The 19806-nt window shown below is 36.8% G+C and overlaps 1 protein-coding gene and 1 pseudogene across 1 annotated transcript in view; both read left to right on the forward strand.

Annotated features, from left to right (window-relative positions):
- LOC127782254 (probable LRR receptor-like serine/threonine-protein kinase At1g56130) overlaps nt 1–771 on the forward strand; it is a 31907-nt gene extending 31136 nt beyond the window's left edge. The window contains exon 24 of the mRNA XM_052309375.1: nt 51–771. Within this exon, the coding sequence (XP_052165335.1) occupies nt 51–455 (405 nt within the window). The 3' untranslated portion in view covers nt 456–771. The remainder of the gene's footprint in view (nt 1–50) is intronic.
- Nucleotides 772–2037: 1266 nt separating this feature from the next.
- LOC127782246 (probable LRR receptor-like serine/threonine-protein kinase At1g56130) lies at nt 2038–14204 on the forward strand (annotated as a pseudogene).
- The last annotated feature ends 5602 nt before the right edge of the window (nt 14205–19806 follow it).

Raw genomic sequence — 19806 nt, forward strand, 5'->3', positions numbered from 1 at the left:
CTTTAATTCATTTAATAAACTAACTTAAATCACACTACCACTATATATAGGCCTGGCGTTTGCATGAGAACAACCAGACACTTGAAATATTAGACCCAAAACTCGCAGAATTCAACCAGGAAGAGGTCATGCGAGTCATCAACGTCATTCTTCTTTGCACAATGGGCTTGCCTCATCAACGCCCACCAATGTCAAAGGCCGTGTCCATTCTTACTGAAGATATCGAGATGGCTGAAGTGGACGCGAATGCGAGGCCTAGCTACATCCCTCAATGGCAGATCAAGAGTGAGAATGATGGCATCATAGCAGGCTACTTGTCAGGATCATCGATACAGCAATCTTCAGGTACCCAAGGGAGTATGCCATCAAGCTCATGCAGCAAACCCAAATTTCACAGGGACACCTCCCCTTTAGCACTGTCGCCTTGTTCTAGCTCTGAGATTGATGAGGGATGATAGATGATGATGGTTAACTCCACAATGCCTCTGTTTTATGGTTTGAGGAGAGGGCTGTGTTCTGCAGTTAGCAGAAGTGTGCCTTAGATTTAATTTCTTGATCGACAGGGTTGCATAATGTTTCTAGTGCTTTTTTTTTGAGAAAATTTCCAGTGCATCCTGATGAGTCCTCCAAACAATATTTTCGAAATGATTGTGAAAAATTGTGAAATAATTATAGAATGTTGACAAAACATGCACGGATGTAAGACACGTCAAATTATATGGTCTGTCTGCTAAGGTAGGGACAATAATGACCTCCATGCTACGATGTGATGATATTTATGCATGTCTCTTCTCGGACCCTTGGTATTAACGTTTGATCATTTTATCTAATTTTAAAAAACACATAATTATTATTTATTTTGTTGTGAGTTATTTATTACTAAAAATACTCTCAATATGATTTATATCTTATGTATTTGCTTAAATACTTTTAGTAAAACAAATAATCAAACATGTATCAAAAGTAAACGGCTTAATCTATTAAAATGTGGAGGAGTACTTTATTCATTAATTCATTTATTCCAGTAAAAAGTTTAGGTCAATTTAGTCAAAACCAGTAAAAGTCCCCATCCCTTTCTCTGTTTTTTTTCTCGGGCGCCAAGGTGGATCTCCTCTCCCTCCTCTCCTGGTCCTGGAGAAGCGACAATGCTCCCATTCGTCCTGCCGCCGTTTCGTCGCTCGGTAGCGGCTCCGCCGCATTCTTCCCGCCGCGCGAGTTGATGGACAATTGCAGTTTAATTCGGCTAATTAAATTTGTTTAAATTTTAAAGTTTTTTTTAAAAAAAATCATTCCACTGTTCCGAGATAATTTGGAACTTTGCCACAACGAAATAAGTACTACTCTATGTTCCAAAATATAAATAAAAATAGGATTGAATGTGACATTTGCTAGTACATCTGATTTTAGTACATTGAATGTGACATTTGCTAGTACATCTGATTTTAGTTTTTTTACTTCATCCATTTTATAATGTAAGACTTTATGTATCATTGACCACATTTATTTAGATGTTAATGAATCTATGTATAGATTCAAGCATCTATACGTATATGGGCAATGCTACAAAGTCTTACATTGTGAAACGGATGGAGTATATTTTAGGGTGGAGGCAATGAGGTACTCCCTCTGTCCCATAATATAAGGGATTTTGATTTTGTGCTTACACTGTTTGACCATTCGCCTTATTCAAAAAGTTTGTGTAAATATAAAAAACGAAAAGTTGTGCTTGAAATACTTTAGATAATAAAGTAAGTCACAAATAAAATAAATAATAATTTCAAAATTTTTTAAATAAAACGAATGGTCAAACAATGAAGTAAAAAGTCAAAATATCTTATATTATAATATGGATGGAGTAGTAAGTAGCAGTAACAACTGGCACACGGAAGTGTGTTTTCCCTTATCTTGTAGCGGCATGATTCTCGACAAAAGCCAGTTGATTTCACTCTCCGCCAATGTGGACAGCCCAATTATTGGTTAGCTGTTCATGGAAAAAGTCATATACCGACTGCGTAGAGAATCTTGCTGCTTATTGGACTTATCTCCTTCCTGTTTTTCCTTGTTAAGAATCTTCACTTTCAATTTATATTACGACCTCCTCACAAGTTTTTCGATTTAAAGAGTAGAGTTCATACCTATGTATATGGTATGTATGTGAAGATAGATTGATAGGAGTAGAAATTTTTTTTCAGGTTTACACATCGAGGCTGTGACTGTGACTGCGAATGACTAGGTCGTCAGTCAACAATATCTCCTGAGCACGTGTTGGTTCAATGAACAGAAATGGCGAAGTCAGCGCAAACCTGCTCCAATCCTCTCTATGTTGCCGTTTTATGCCAGAGATGAATATGCAGTATTGCAGATTATTTGCAGTCTCTTGGTGGGAAGAACGATGATGATGAGGCGGCACCAGATCAGGTTCGTTTCCTTCTCCTGCTGCCTTGGCTTGGCTCTGCTGCTACACTACTCCTTATCATCTGCACGAGCTCAGCCTCAGCAGCAGGCGAGGACGGACCCATCCGAAGGTACGAACACGTACATGCATGTAAACAATGGCATTCGCACCATATCTATATACTAATATACATAGGGAGAGCTTGTTTGGACAAGTTTCTCTCATATATAATCAGAAGTTTTCCAAACAATTTAATTTTTTGTTCAAATTCTTAGAACTTGTAGGTATATTTAGAATCCAGAAAATGAATTAGAAGGTAGAAACCGAAAAACCTGAAAGGAAAAAAAAACTATCTATCAACTAACTGCTCTTTAAAATCTTAAAGAGACCCATATGCATGCTAGCTTATCGATCATCTTGTGCTCATGCAGTGGCAGCGGTGAACGCAATATTCCGGCAATGGGGCCTGAGGGCGTCACCGGCGTGGAACATCAGCGGGGAGCCCTGCAGCGGCGTCGCCCTCAACCAAACCTTTGACTTCGACGTCTCGTATCCCGGCCGTAACCCCGGCATCATTTGTGACTGCTCCCACAACAACAGCAAAGTTTGCCACATCACTAAACTGTGAGATATACACCTTGTTTTTCTAAAGTTTTTCTTCAAACTTCCAGCTTTTTTATCACATCAAAACTTTCCTACACACATAAACTTCCAACTTTTCCGTTATATCGTTCCAACTTCAACTAAACTTTAAACTTCTAATTTCGGTGTGAACTAAACACAACAATAGTACAACTCTATTTCTAGCTAGACCAACTGTTATTTTATTTCCTTTCTTTTGCGGGAGACCAACTGTTAATTTTTAGCAGCCTTCATTACAGCTTCAGCTTGAATTTTGTGGTTCTGGTATACCCCTAGAAAAAAATTGAACATTTTGGTCTACAATGTAGGCTTCATTTGAAGTTTTGTTGATTCTATCATAAATTAAAATTGCAGCCAAATTTCACAAAAAAGATTCAAGAAATTTCGGTCAATTTACTAATCTCCAATTTTTAAAACAAAAAATCATGTTCTCTTTATAGCTCAAGGAACCGTAAGTTCATACTTTTTTGTATTACTTGTCCATGGTTATTCCGAAACGACCTATAGATAACAGAACCATGGAATGGATTTTCACAAAGGTTGCATAATAGAACTAATAGTTATTCCAAAGAGACATTTACATATCAGAATCATGAAATGAATTTTCGCAAAGGTTGCATAATAGAACTATTTCATTATATTGGATCACTAAAACACCCTAAAGTATTTGTTTATCATTATACACCCTAAACTATTAATAGGGAAAATATATAATGCACACTACAATATAATAAAAACCTGGAAAATACTATTGGATCTAAAAATAAACACATGAGATTTGTCCACGTCATACAGAGTAAAAATTTTACTCCCAAATTCAACCATGAGTAAAAAATTTACTAGGAGTAAACTTTTTAATCTGGATGATGTGGACAAATATCAAGTGTCCATTTTATATCCAACAGTAGTAGTTTTCAGATTTCCACTACATATGTGGTTTGCATTAGATATTTTTCCCTATTAATAATAGTTCACTTTACTCTCCTTAGTAGCACGTCTCCTTTTTGTTTCTGTTTATACAATATGCATGCATTTCAAACTCAAACATTTTTACAGCCATAGATGGCACAATTATAAGAGTTCCAAATATTTTCATGACTGGTTGTTTGAATTTTCAGATTGTGAGTTGGCCCTATCAATTCTAGCCCAATTGTTAATTTGTTACTTTTTAGCGCTTAGCATGGCTCGCTGGTGGTTTTTGTAACCATGAAAATGGAGCAAATATTATTGTGTAATAGATTACATGCACACAATTTGTGTAAAAAAGTTGTTAAAAAAACAATTTGTGTAAAGTATCACAAACTTGCATGTTCAAATTCTATCTATAGCGCCCAAGACTCTAGTAGTCTACTTGTGAAAGAGTACGTGTGCATGTGCTACCTAGGTGGTTACGTTGTGACCGAGGGGCGCAATCTAAAGAGAAAACAATAGACGCATGGTGGGATTTTCGGAAGTGTGTGAATGATGAGGCAATTAATCTGAAGAGCTATATCATTCCAGTGGCCTGAAACAAATTATATATGAAAAGAACAAGCATAAAAAACTAAAACTGCAAATAAAGAAATGGCATAGACCAATATTTTCCATTATAGAATTTCTTTGAGATAGCAGCAGCGGATACCCGACCAACCCCAGCCTGTCCTTGCAAATGCACAATAGAATTTTGCTATTATTGTAGATATTAAAAATAGCATTTCCATAGCAAAAACTGCACCTAATTAATATAGTTAGATTTGGCCATACTCCAAAAATTTATTAGGTCTGCCATGTGACAAACAGTTATGTATATACGAAATGCATCTATTTGATTATGATACAATATTAGATTGCTTCTACATCTATCTGCGAAATAGTCTTATGTAGTCTATGCTGGACAATGCTTTTTAACTTGGAATTTTGCAACTTACTGTTCTGCTTCTTGTTCATGCAGGACGGTGTATTCACTAGATATTGTTGGTCAGATTCCAGGGGAACTGCAAAATCTAACCTACCTGACTGAATTGTACGAACTATGACCAACACTTTAAATTTTGAAGTTAAGTGGTACTGGTCAAATATGACAAACTCGTACTAGTATCAGAGAATAATTATGACAAACTCGTCCACTCTTATCTTCAATGTGTGCCATTAGACAGATCAAATGAAAACAGTAGATTTCACTTTGGTTCACCTTCTTTTTTTTTTGCCGATGTTTTAATTTGTATATACTATCCTTTTAACCAATGTTTTTACTTTGGACCAACTAATATTACCTTTCTTTCATGTTGGACCACCCCGACTCTCTTATCAAGTATATAAACGATTTTGAATACACCGGCTTCTACTAATCAATGAACTCCCATAGTTATATTTAGATTATTGCTTTGACATATGAAAAGTTGATATACATATATATGAATAAAATAGTTGAGGGGTGGTCCAAAGTGCCACAAAGGTAAATTTACCCATTCCAAAGTGAACATTTGTTAGATAATATTCACATCTGAACAACAACATCATCACATCATTGTCATAGACATACCAAATGCCACCAAACAATATTTTTCTCCAATTAAAGAAAAGTAAATATATTAGACCAGTTGTCATTAACAACTCAGCCACAGTTATACAAAAGGAAGCCATCTCCTAAAAAAATGATCTGCCTGCAAGCTGATACCACACCATTGACCAATTGATCCTTGGCCACCTTATCAGTTCTTAAGTCAAATATGAAAATTTTGAATTCTTTAGTTCACCGTCTATAATCAAATGGTTAAACATTTTTTTATTTTTCTATAGCAATTCAAATTAGTTAATGGTACTGGTTTAGTTAAACTATAATATGTGGGTTTCCATTAAGATACATATTTTACCTCGGTTTCCATTAGCACACTTTTCAAACGGTTAAAACGGTGTGTTTTGTACGAAAAAATTCTATATAGAAGTTGGTTTGAAATATCAAATAAATATTTTTTAAAATTTGTAATAATTAAAACTTAATTAATCATGCACTAATAGCGTTTTCATTTTATGTGCATAACTTAATCTTCATCTTCATGGGTTTCAAACGATGCCACATGTCAAAACATGTGGTTTTGTGCTGCTTAGACTATATACTGAGGGTTTTATGAAATTTACTCTTAATTTTTATGTAAAAAATAATGTTGGGCAATTGCCTGGCAATAATCTCTTAAAAGTTGCTCTTTTCATAACATCTAACACGATCCTTCCAATTTTCTATTGCATGCAAGCTTTATGTAATGGATGTACACATGCTCTTCTTTTCCTTCCTGCCAATAAGACTATCTTCTGTGTTCAAATTTCTTAATTTATATACTTTAAAATTGTTGTTCTTTCAGGAATTTAGCGTATAATTACTTGACAGGGTCTTTACCATCATTTATTGGAGAATTGACATCATTGGAGTATCTGTAAGAATTACAATTTAAAATTTTTTACATACGTATTTCAACACAAAACTTGCTATTACATGGTACCTTTTGTGTAGCACATTACTTGACATGTTCTTCTTTGAAATACGAGGACTGTGGCATTCAATGCATTAGACGGAGTTTTACCAAGAGAGCTTGGCAACCTCAAGAATCTCCTTTCGTTGTAAGTAGTATTATTTTATTTTAGAAAAATTTTACCATCCTTAAAGAGACACATGTACCATGAGGTACGAAATCTGAGCCATTGAACTGTGATGATCGGATGGCTAGGAAGAATCGGTATGTGTTAGTACCGGCACTCAATCCGTATGGTAGTGACCCTTCCGAAGGGTAAAGCCGTATTTTCGCGTTTAGGTGGTGTTTGAATCTCTTAAGATGAAAATAAAGATTTAAGTGTTTCACGCAAAACGAGGTAATAATAATTAACGTGTGGTTAATTGAGTTTTAATAATTAAAAACTTAAAAAATAGATTAATCTAATATTTTAGAGCAACTTTTATATAGAAAGTTTGAAAAGCGTGACATGAATATAATATGCAAAATTTCATCCAACTCGTCAATGGCAATGAACATTCCCAACCTGGATTTTTTTTTTTTTGAGCACGTCAATCAGCCCCGGCAATAGGGGCGGGCGCTGCATCCATCCAGCGTTGTGGCACTGTGGAGTGCAAGAGCTCGTGCAGGTGATCAGTAAAATAATCGAGAGTACCCGGCCGGCAGCCACTCGCGTGCAATGGGAACGGCGGCGACCGGCTCTCCCAGTGGCGGTGTGACCGCGCGATGGATAGGAGGGATTACTATGGAGGTGCTCTGCCACCGTTATCAATAATGATACCGATAGCATATCTCAAACTTCGTAAAATTATAATGGCATGGTTCCAAATTACCCTATCAATAACTAGCGTGTGACGGAAGTCGGAAAGGGGATTGCGGCGCTATTGGCGATTTGGCGGGTGCCGACCAGGCCAATGAATGCTTATCTTTCTCTAAAGGAGAAAAGCCGATCACGTCCCTCCTGAATTGACGGCTAGGTTAGATTTGTATCTCAGGTACCTCGTACCTTATAGTATCTCATGGTACCTTCTGAAAAATAGCTCGTTATTTTAAGTGAATATCTCTTTTGCATTATATAAAAAAAAGCGTACAAATTAATATTCAAACCATATGGAAACTTCTTGAATTTTTATCTGTATGCGGGTTGGCGAGAAGCTCATTGCCTGTAAGAGTAGTTTGCCAAGTAATAAAACAAAATGTTGGCTTCATACAAGCAATTATATTAATTTCTTTTGATGTTTGATCATATTATATTTGTATTTTTTTTTGAAACCCCATCGTCACTTGTGTTTCAGGGGCATTAGCACAAATAAGTTTGTTGGTCCACTTCCTGAAATACTGGAAAACCTGACCAATCTCAAGCAACTGTAATGCCTTAATTTTCTTCTGCTTCAGCTATTTTCCTGCCTATGTATTTATACTAAATTCAAGGATAACCATTTCTCTTCCCATCGCAGATATCTAGACAGTTGTGGTTTAAGCGGGGAGCTACCATCTGCCTTGTCCAAACTTACAAACCTGAAAATTTTGTAAATTGACTTGTGAACATAACTTCAATTTTCAAGTTATTTGGTACATCAGAATGCCAACATTGTTATTATCGGTCCAGATATGCATCGGATAATGATTTCACTGGGAGAATACCTGATTATATTGGGAGCTTGTCAAATTTGATAGCGCTGTAAGCTATTTCTTGATCGACTACTTTCTCAATTACACATCGTTAATGTTTTCTTGTAGGTGAATGTAAATAAAACTATGTCAAAAATGATAGGCTTCTGGTTTTTATGTTCATTAATTACAAACTAGGAAGATAGCCCGCGCATTCACGTGGACATGCACGGTAGACTATGTTTAAACACTTAAAAGGGTAAAATATTAATAGGAACTTATGAAAGATAATTTTGTTTATTTGGACTATTTTAGCACACTTAGAAAAAAAACAAGTAATTGGAATATTTTCTCTAATTAAAGGCACTCGATTTTTTATGCAGTGGCTCAAACTATTCTTGTTTGCGTAGTGTACGTTTAATTTAGCTATACTTCAAAACATGTCATGGTGCGACTCTGTGTTGTTGAATTATTTCTTTTCCTTTTGGAAAATTAATTTTTTTTAGATAATGTTTTGGAAAATTAAATATGAAAATTTTGCTCCGATACTATTGATTTAATTTAGCTACGCATGTTTGTATAATTTTTCATCATGAAAGTGTGAAGAATATGGCGCATAGAATAACACGTATCTTGAATTAAATAAGACATGTAACTATTGAAATTGAAGATTAGAAAAGGGAAGAGGAGATGAGGAGAGATAGGGAGTACGTACAAGAGGTGAGGAGGAGAACGTAGATGAGCCCAGGAGGGGAACGCAGACGAGGTGGGGACCGGTGTAGAGAGGAGGATTTTATTTTTTTTATTTGATCTAATGTTTGGTAATATTGGACCTACCAATTTAAAGGAAAATTAATTGTTAGATTTTAGACTGCCACTTGGCAACTTAGGAGCGTTTGTAGGAGGACATGTGGCGGCTTAGGAGCTAATCCTTTAATACAGAGATTTAGAAAGAGGCGAGAGAGAACTGTGTCTCATCTAACTGCATTTTTCACAAGGTCTGAAAGGCATTGATTCATCCTCTTAGCGCTAATGGTATGTTGGTATGTATGCATCAATCTAGGAGACTTCAAGGCAATAATTTTGATGGTCCTATTCCAGCAAGCTTTTCTAATCTTGTCAATTGACATATTTGTAAGTGCTTTCATGCTTTTATTTTTTTTTTCACACATGTCGCATGCTTACCACAAAGGTCTTGCTGTTGTACATAACTCTTTTTGTACAGGCAAATAGGTGATCTAGTGGGCGGGAGTTCTTCATTGACTTTTTTGCGAAACATGACATCCTTGTCGACTCTGTATGGTGCACTTACCTTAATGGATAAGCAATTCTACGGTCCTTGAGGAGGTACCATGAGGTACCAAAAATTTAGTGTAAAATTTGGTACCTCATGGTACCTCATAGTACCTAGGTATCAAGAGGTACCAAATTTATAATAGAAAAAGTGGTACCTCATGGTACCTCCTCAAGGACTGTAAAATTGCTCTTAATGGATAGCTATGCCTTGATAAATGTGGAAGAACTTAACTGTATATTTTTCTCTTTCAGAATACTAAGGAATTGCCGAATATCTGATAACCTTGCTTCAGTAGACTTCTCAAAATTTGTACAGCTTCGTTACTTGTAAGAATTTAGCTACCGCAAACTGTAACAACTCCATTACGGCCAATTGTTTGCATTCAATTACTTACATTTACTTAAAAGTGATGTGAGTGCTTTGCTCTTTTTCCACTTGTGTTACTGGAATGATGCAGGGACTTAAGCTTTAACAACATCACAGGCAAAGTACCTACAATCCTTTTGAATCTGAGCTTGCTCGTATCGCTGTAAGGAAATATTTATAGGATTAAATTCCTTCTTAGTTCTGTTTCAAGTAGTATTTAAAATATCTATACATAATTTTATGGGACTCAGATTTCTTGGAAACAATAGCCTCTCTGGGAGCTTGCCAGACACAAAGAGCACTTCCCTTCATACTATGTAAGTTTAGCTATTTGTAAATTGTTGTTCTGAGCATTATACTGACAATATGTATACACACCATTTAGTGTAAAATGTTAAATGGGATTTTGCTTGGCCCATAAATAAATCTTGGGGTGGCAAAGTTCGGGGTGCATGACTCCAGTTATCAGAGTACAAATCTAGCGTCCAACTGTCCACAATTAAATATATCTGGGAACCTATATATAGTTGGTGTAGAGGCAGAAACTACTTCTATATAAAAAATATAAATAAATCTTGCTCTGGTTTTTCCTAATGAAAATATGTCTTGATCATTTACTTCAAAAATATATGTCTTGGTCTTTATTTTCAGAGATCTCTCGTATAACATGCTCTTTGGGGAACTTCCTTCATGGTTGAGCGAAGAAAATTTACATGTGTAAGTTTTTCTCAAAAATTTCCATTTGAAAGCAAACAATCAATGCATGTCCACCACGCTTTCAGTCTGGATTGTGGATTAAGAAATTACAAATAATATGTATGATCATGGTAGCTTGAGACCTTGCTGTTTATATTGTATTTGTCTTAATAGGAATTTGGTGTGGAACAACTTCATGATAGAAAGCTCCAACAGAAGGTTTTTTTCTCTACTTCATTTAACTAGTTTTTCTTCATCTCTATGAAAATATTCTAAATATTTTGTGTATGCAGTGTTTTGCCTTCAGGCCTAAATTGCCTTCAGCGAAATACGCCATGTTTTCCTGCTTCTCCAGACAGTTAGCACTATCTCTTCAGCATTAGCAGTAGCAGCTCAATTTGAGCAACAATAAAATCTGTACACTTATTTGTATGTTCTGTTAACTTGCAGATTCCTCCTTTGCAGTAGACTCTGGTGGTAAGAGACTGATTAGAGGCTCAGATAAATCTAATTACGAACCAGATGATGCCGATCTTCAAGGAGCATCATACTATGTTACGGATACAAAAAGATGGGGTGTTAGCAACTCTGGGAGATACGACGTTGACTCCAGTAATGAGAGTTTCACAGTTTACACTTCGCAGAAGTTTGCCAACACACTTGATAGTGACCTATTCCAGACAGCTAGAATGTCACCCTCTTCATTGAGATGCTATGGCATTGGGCTCAAGAATGGAGTTTACAATGTCGACCTTCAGTTTGCAGAGATCTTCTTCCCAGATAATCAAACATGGAAAAGCGTGGGAAGAAGGATTTTCAACATATACATTCAGGTGGCTTGTTCTTAATGTACCAGTGAAAGTTTTTTTTTTTTGGCAATGGATATACCTGACAATAGCATGGCATAGTTTTTTTTTTTTTTTTTTTACTTAAATTACTGCCAGGACTTTGTCTCATGGCATAGTTTTATTGCACGTTTCCTGTCAAAGATTTTACAAAATCTCCCCTTTACTCTTCTGGATTTACGAGTTCTACTCTCACTGCAGGGGGAACTCAGAGAAAAGGATTTCGATATAAAAAAACAAACAAATGGAAAATCTTACACTGCTGTTCGGAGGCAATATATTTTCAATGTTACGGAAAATTTCATGGAGATTCATTTATTTTGGGCTGGAAAAGGAACTTGTTGCATTCCTAAACAGGGGCACTATGGGCCATCTATCTCAGCATTAAGTGTAGTTCCTTATGGTAATTTTTGCTTATCTAACCCAAGAGCCATGTCATTCCTAGTAATTAATCAGATTATAACATCCATTTTCGTATCATCTTTTCTATTACAGGTAACAACTATGAGGTGGATCAAAGTACTGGTAGTAAGAATACAAGAAACAGTAAGACGGGTTTGGTTGTTGGAGTTACAGTCAGTGCTATAATTTTAGGACTTTTAGCGATAGGAACATTTGTTTGGAGACAGAAAAGAAAAAAGTTGGAGGTGGAGATGGGAGGTAGTTTAACTACAAAACTATTTAATCATTGAAAAAGTGGCACTTGTGTTCTTCGCTTTCTTGCCTGACAATATGACTTGTTATGCAGAGCTTCTTAGTGTAGTTGGAAGGCCTAATGTCTTCAGTTATGGTGAAATAAAATCAGCTACCAACAACTTTAGCCAGAGTAATATTCTAGGAAGAGGGGGATATGGACTTGTTTACAAGGTCAGTTCCATTTCGACCACAAAAAATCATGAACTTGTTAGTTGACTTGCTTACTAAACTAGAAATGGTTCCTCAAAAGAAAAATATAGAACTGCACAAATTTCTGCATGCAGTTATTAGCTTCTCTTTTTTTCTTTTTTTTTCTTTTTTCTTTTGCTTTTCAAGATATCAGTTGTTGTTAGAGCTAATCTTTCCATGTTTAATCAGGAATTTTCATGATGCAAGTGACCAATGGTAGCACTTCAATTGTATGCTTAGTCAAATGTAGCCCAAAAACATCCAAATTATTATGGCATGGTACAATTTGGTTATATATTTTCTAGTATTTTCCAGAGTCATTGTGGCTTAAAGTAACTCCTTACTGTTCATAATCTTCTATATACTAATAACTTTTTATCATTCTGAGTCATGATTTGAATCGTTTGTGGGACAGGGTAAGCTACATGATGGAAGAATAATAGCTGTGAAGCAGTTATCTCCAACATCTCATCAAGGGAAACGGGAGTTCATGACAGAAATTGCAACCATATCTGCTGTTCAACACCGAAACCTTGTGAAGTTGCATGGTTGTTGCATCGAGAGTAAAGCTCCACTTCTTGTCTACGAATTCCTAGAAAATGGGAGCCTTGATCAAGCTATCTTTGCTACTGGTTTGCTTCTCTTGACTTCCTAAACTACTGTTATGATGAAATATACACCATCAACAAATTCCAAGGTGCCTAAAATTTAAGTTCACTTGTAGGCAAGACGAATCTAAACCTAGATTGGAGAACCCGCTTTGACATATGCATAAGCATCGCAAGGGGCCTAGCATATCTCCATGAGGAGTCCAGCACACGGATAGTTCACAGGGACATCAAAACCAGCAATGTCTTGCTTGATAGTGATCTCAATCCAAAAATCTCTAACTTTGGGTTAGCTAGGCATTATGAGGACAACATGACTCACCTTAGTACTGGAGTAGCTGGCACGCTGTAAGAAACTCTCCTGACAATATTATTTTAATTAACCTATAACAGAAAATGATCATTGACATATATTTGGTTTCTTACCTTTAGTGGTTATCTAGCACCCGAGTATGCAATGATGGGCCACTTGACAGAGAAGGCTGATGTCTTCGCTTACGGTGTTGTGGCAATGGAGACTATTGCAGGAAGGCCAAATTTTGATGAGAGCCTCGAGGATGATAAGAAGTATCTGCTTGGATGGGTGAGTTGATTAAGAGAAGTACTTTTCCATGGTTAATCATCAAATCCTCTGTTTTAATTTGTTTAATGAATTGACATCCTAAACTAAACTGATTTTAATAGGCTTGGCGGCTACATGAGCGAAGGCAGACTCTTGAAATGTTGGACCCAAAACTTGCAAAATTCGACAAAGAAGAGGTTGTGCGAGTCATCAACATCATTCTTCTTTGCACTGTGGGCTTGCCTGAGCAACGCCCACCGATGTCGAAAGTTGTCTCCATGCTTACTGAAGATACCGAGATGAGTGAAGTGGATATGAGTATGTGGCCTAGCTATGTGCCTCAATGGCAGAGGAAGAGCGGAAGTGATAGTTTCTTCGCGTCATCGATGCAGCAATCTTCAGGCACCGAATCTAGTATGCCATCAAGCTCAGGAAACAACACAAAATCCCACGGGGAAACCTTCCCACTTATTTTGTCGGCTAATTCTATCAGTGAGTTTGCTGAGGGAAGGTGATAGATAAGTCCCCAAGGGTGCTGTTTTTAAGTTTGAGTGAATCTTGGTTCGTTTTTCTCCTTCAAACATTGTGCCCTTGATTAACTTTCACGAGAACAAGACGTTTGGTTTCATATCTTAGGATTGTAATTCATATCATCAAGTTTGCTTAATTTTTCTTATTTTAGAACAATTTGTGTATTTCTTTTCTTCCATGAAGATCAAACACTGCATGCACATGGTGTTGTAATATCTGGTCTGTAATTCTTGACCAATTACATTTGAAACATAAACAATCTATGGGTACAGTAAATTTTGTAGGAGTTTGCAAATGTATTTGTCACCAATTTTGTGTGTGCTCTTTTTTTGAGTTTGGAATTAACAAAAACATAGGTGGAATTTTCTCTTGGAACGGAGTGGCTGAAAAGAGGGAAATGATCCCTTCCTCCACTTTTTGAAGGATTTCAAGCATGAGCTTAATTTAAACCTTTTATTTCTTTTAGAAAACATTAAGACCTTTTATTAACATTCTCTTGAGAAGTCTAGTGCAAACCTTACTCTCTCTAGTTAAGAAACATCTTCCTTCAAAATTCCTCTAGCACGTTCAAACAGCTTTATCGATCGCACGACATTCGCATCTACAACATAAATATTTTCGCCCACAACAGCATCCTTGATTTGTATAGCTCCACAAATTCAGGTCACAACAGTTCTACATATTTTGCAACAATTGCACCTCAGGTATGAGAAAATAGGACAATGAGTGAGGCAGTATTTTTTTTTCTCTTCAAAATTTGCTACATGACATTGTGGCTTCATGGTTTTAGTTGTTGGACATTGCACAAAGTGAATTTTGACGGAAGATACTCTCTAAACGTGAAAATTAGCTCATGAGCACCATGCCCAATATAATATTCATTTATGATCGAATAGAAGAGAAAAATCACATAAAAGTTCTAAAATATCCCTGAGCCCATATTGTCAGGTCTACCATCTCTCTATCTCTCTTGCACATGAGCCGTAAAATGCAGTAACATGGTGGAGCCACAATCACCGCAAGACTTGCACGCCCACATGGAGGACGCCGCTGAGGTGGCGGCCATGTCGGCGGATGCCATAGCGCATGCCTTTGTCATGAAGCAGTAGGACTATGTGTTGTCAGACGTAACAGCCATGGCACTGCTGGTGGTGTGGGAGTCGGAGTCACCGAAGCCCTCAACGGCTTGGATGGGGGAGGTATGGAGGAGGTGGTCGAAGATGGTGTAGAGCTCCACCGCAACAACCTCGTTGCTCCGTGTAAACCCACCACACGCTTGGATCTTAGGCTACCACTTGCTGGTGCCACTTCTCTAGGTTGGTCGCGTGGCGCCGAGTGGCCTCTAGCTCAATCTCCTTCTCCCGTCGCCACCATTGGCGTCGCATGCACTCGCACCTAGCACCACTGCTTTCGTGCAGCTCCAACCTGACCTGCGTGCATCCACTTGCACTCTATTTGCAGTTTTGCACCACCATGTCGATCTCCATACGCTCCGCTCTTGCTCGGCGTTGTCCACCGTGGCTTGCCTGGCACTTGCATGCTCCAGCACATTCTTGCACCACTTGCTCCTCCTTGCCTTGACTTCCAGAGAGAGAGAGAGAGAGATAGAGATAGGGGGACTTGACATGTGGGCCTAGCCGCCTAGAGATATTTTAAAACTTTTAGGTGGTTTCTCTCTTCTATTCAACTAGAAATGAATATTCTAATATACGCGTTCTCCATGAGCTAATTTTCATATTTATGGAGTGTCTTCTCATAAAAGTCACTTCGTGTAGTATCCTACAGCTAAAACTATGAAGCCACGATGTCCTATTTTATCTTCTTAATTTTTCCGGACATTTAACTTTATGCCACTCTTAGATTTAGTGTTTAATCATTTACCATCTATATGTCTATAATATAACATGTAGATCCTCATGTATGTATGACATATGGGTCTAGGTGACAAGTGATTAATTGCCACATCTAAGAGCGGTAAATAGTTAAATATCTCCCTTTTCTTCCTGTGGGAAGCAAGATGATGTGCATTGTCCAAATATCGCGTACAACAAAAAAGGTAAACTTAGAACAGAAATGCACAATATAAATTTAGAAAAAAGAATGTAATTCAGGAGAAACAAAGCAGAAACTCTATGACAAGTAAAACTGTGACGGATTAAAGAGTTGCACTTATGAGGCTACTCCTCCGGATGCGGGCGAAATGCAGGTAAGGTTCAGCACCACCGCGGCTTGTATGTGCTCTTATAGCTTCTGTGAATGCAAGCCTGATACATTCGGCATCTACTGTTGTCTCAGTAGCCGGAAATAGATCACTACAAGATATCTTATGATAGGTGACGTTTCATTTACGTCATGAAAATTAAATTTTATGTCATGTTGTGAAATTTGTGATGTTCGCGTGACGAATATTCATTCGTCACCTATCATATGTCTCTAATGGTGTTCTATGATGAAAGTTTTTTTTTTTGTTATTAATCTAGTGCAAGCTTATGCCTTATCTCATGTTTTCCCCACAAGGGTTTTTCTGGAGATAAAACAAGGCATGGATTACTCCTTAAACCTTGCAGGTTTCTGATAGAGCAATCACCAATCATATTATTCCTATTTTTCCCACAGGGTTTTTCAAAGGAATTAAAGAACAAGTTGATCTCAAGATGGACTCGATCAAAAGGGGGAATGTTACAAAGGCCATTACTTGGCCAATATTTGATCTCATCAAGGATAGCAATCAAGAGAGTCATGAATCTTGTAACAACCATATTTGAAGGAGAATTTGTGTTCTGTAACAGCCACATTTAGAGGCATGAAACCTCCTTGAATCCTAGGAGAATCCTAGGAATGTAACACACTAAAATCTCCCTATATAATGGGACGTTTGAGATCAGTGAAATTAGAGGTAATTCACACTTTCATGTTCATCCATATTGTACTCTAACACTCATAAACTAACAGCCTCATCTATTCGCTTATGATTTTACTTATCAACCAAAATTTGAATTTTTAACCTTAAATTTAGAGTTGATTTTGAGGTTTTTTATTAAAGTTTATTTTTCAGCCATTGCTTTTAGATCGCTAAGAACACGTATATAAAAATTTTATTCACAAATTATTTTTCATTTGCAAACATATTGTTTGGCTTATTCACGAATAAGCCAAACGATGGGCCGTAACAAGGGTGTGATGCTGTCAATGAAACAGCCATACAATTTCACAAGGTTCCTGTGCTGCACTGCTGAAATAGTTGCAACTTATGTCATGAAATTGCTTTTCCCCTGATGACATGATTGAGAAAGTTGTTTGACAGCTATAATTCTACCAACAGGTAGCTTACCCTGCTAAAGAAAGATCCCTGAGTTACATACATATTTTGATTATATGCTAGTTGAATTGCAAAATAATTGCACTTAGTACCCAATTGGTAAATCTTCATAGATAGGCTGATGAGTTGTGGGAACCACTAACCTTATATTCTGGCGCATATCTGCCGGGTGGGCCTAATGGGCGATCGATCGCCAGGCGATCGCCCAAGCGATCAGATCCCGCCCCCCTCCCCCTATAGGCAATACCTCCTCCCACTTCTCCTTCCTCCTCTCCTTCTTCTCTTCCCACTACAGTACACCACAAATTTTTTTTTAAAAAAACAAAAGTTAGAAAAATTTATGTATAGAAATACTATATATAAAAAATTTGAATTCAAATTCAAATTTGAATCGGGTATATAAACTTTTGACTTATAAACTTTGGGTCTATAAACTTTAGATATATAAACTTTAGATGTATAGAAATAATATATATATAAAATATTTGAATTCAAATTCAAATTTAAATCGGATATAATTCAAATTTAAATTTGAAACGGGTATGTAAACTTTTGACTTATAAACTTTGGATCTATAAACTTTATAGAAATACTATATATAGAAAATAATTGAATTCAAATTCAAATTTGAATCAGATATAATTCAAATTCAAATTTGAAACGGGTATATAAACTTTTTACTTATAAACTTTAGGTCTATAAACTTTAGGTGTATAAACTTTAGATGCATAGAAATGCTATATATGAAAAATATTTGAATTCAAATTCAAATTTGAATCGGATATATAAACTTTTAACTTATAAACTTTGGGTCTCTAAACTTTAGAAGTGTAAACTTGAGGTGTATAAACTTTAGGTGCATAAATTTACTAAAATAGGAAAGTAATGCGGTGCCAAAAAAGAAAACCAGGTGGAGGGAGGGAGGGGGAGGGGGGGCGAATTGATCTCTATCCCCATCGCCAGGCGAGCGATCGCCCATTAGCATTTCCGATATCTGCCTTCTCCAATCACGTTTTGAGAACTGAAATGTCTCCAATCACGTTTTGAGAACTGAAATGTCAGTAGCTAATTTCAGTTCTGCATTAATGAAGATATTAGGCCTTCCAATCAGGTTATATAGTTCTGCATTCATTTCAGGGAACATGGGGAAGAATAAATCATTTTAAAATTTTGATACTGAAAGAGCTGCTGATCCTAAAACTGATGCACCAATTACTATGCCAGCAATTGCACCAGCTTTGATTTACTCTTCTTTTTTGGAACTCCATTTCTCACAGTAGGAGTATAATCTGGAAAATGGGTTTTAGTAATTAGAAAGAACTATAATATGTTCCTCAAGTTAACTAATTCTAGTATTGAGCTTACTTTGGAGTGGTACTTAGTGTAGAGAATATCGGTCCGTAGTAACCTTGAGCAGAAATGCAGCAAGTAACCTTGCCAGCCCAAAACAGATGTATCTCAAGGAAGTTTTTTTTGATACAGTTCCGTTGTATCTTTTGTAAACTGCAGTAAGGGCCTATTTAGATCCCTGGCAAAATTTTACACCCTGTCACATTGAATATTTGGACAAATGTATGGAGTATTAAATATAAAAAATAACTAATTTACACAGATTGTGTGTAAATTACGAGACGGATCTTTTAAGCCTAATTGCGCCATGATTTGACAATGTGGTGTTACAGTAAACATTTGCTAATGACAGATTAATTAGGCTTAATAAATTCGCCGTTTACAGGCGGATTCTGTAATTTGTTTTGTTATTAGACTACATTTAAAACTTTAAATGTGTTCCATATATCCGATGTGACACGCTAAAACTTTACTCTCCTAGATCTAAACACAGTCTAAAAGATTTTCCACCAGCTGTTCTCCTTACATCAAAGTTCTTTTCTTTCAAATCACCCTATGCAAATGCCTAAGTTAGACAAACAAATAATGCTAAGGAAGGGTAAAAACTAGGTAAACAAATTACTGTATTATGTGCTCAATATGTACCTGAACATATATGTCAGAAACTCTCCTTCCAATGCTTTGCCAAGTCTGTGTGTCTGGAAAAGCAAACTTTGCAAATTGAAGAAGAACAGTGTAATTTCCATCCTCAAGCCCTAGGCCATAGTATCTAAGGGACGATGGTGAGTCTGGAACAATTCTGAATTCAACGCATTTTGAAACTGTTGAGAGATGTACATTAGGTGACTTCCATTTGGGGCCTCATTGAATTTTCCTACATTGTTGATACCCCATCATGTTTGCCCCCGTAACATAGGGGGTGTTTGGGAAAGAGGGACTAAACTTTAACCCCATAGTATGACACAAACATGAAGAAGCAAAGACTTTCTTTTTTTTTAATATATAGAAATAGGAAGAAACAAATGTAGGACCGAATAGCAAGAATTAAGCCAACCAGAGGGGGGTGAATGCTTGTGGTACTGGTACCCAAAAACCGAAACTTTTAGCAGAATTAAAAGTTACCCTTGAATCCGATGTAGATTGGTCTAACTAGAGCAGATGCACCGGTCTGACCGGTGTAGTACCTCCGGTCTAACCGCCCAACACGCCGCTAT

This window comes from Oryza glaberrima, chromosome 8 (assembly GCF_000147395.1).
Source record: "Oryza glaberrima chromosome 8, OglaRS2, whole genome shotgun sequence".
Classification (NCBI taxonomy): domain Eukaryota; kingdom Viridiplantae; phylum Streptophyta; class Magnoliopsida; order Poales; family Poaceae; genus Oryza; species Oryza glaberrima.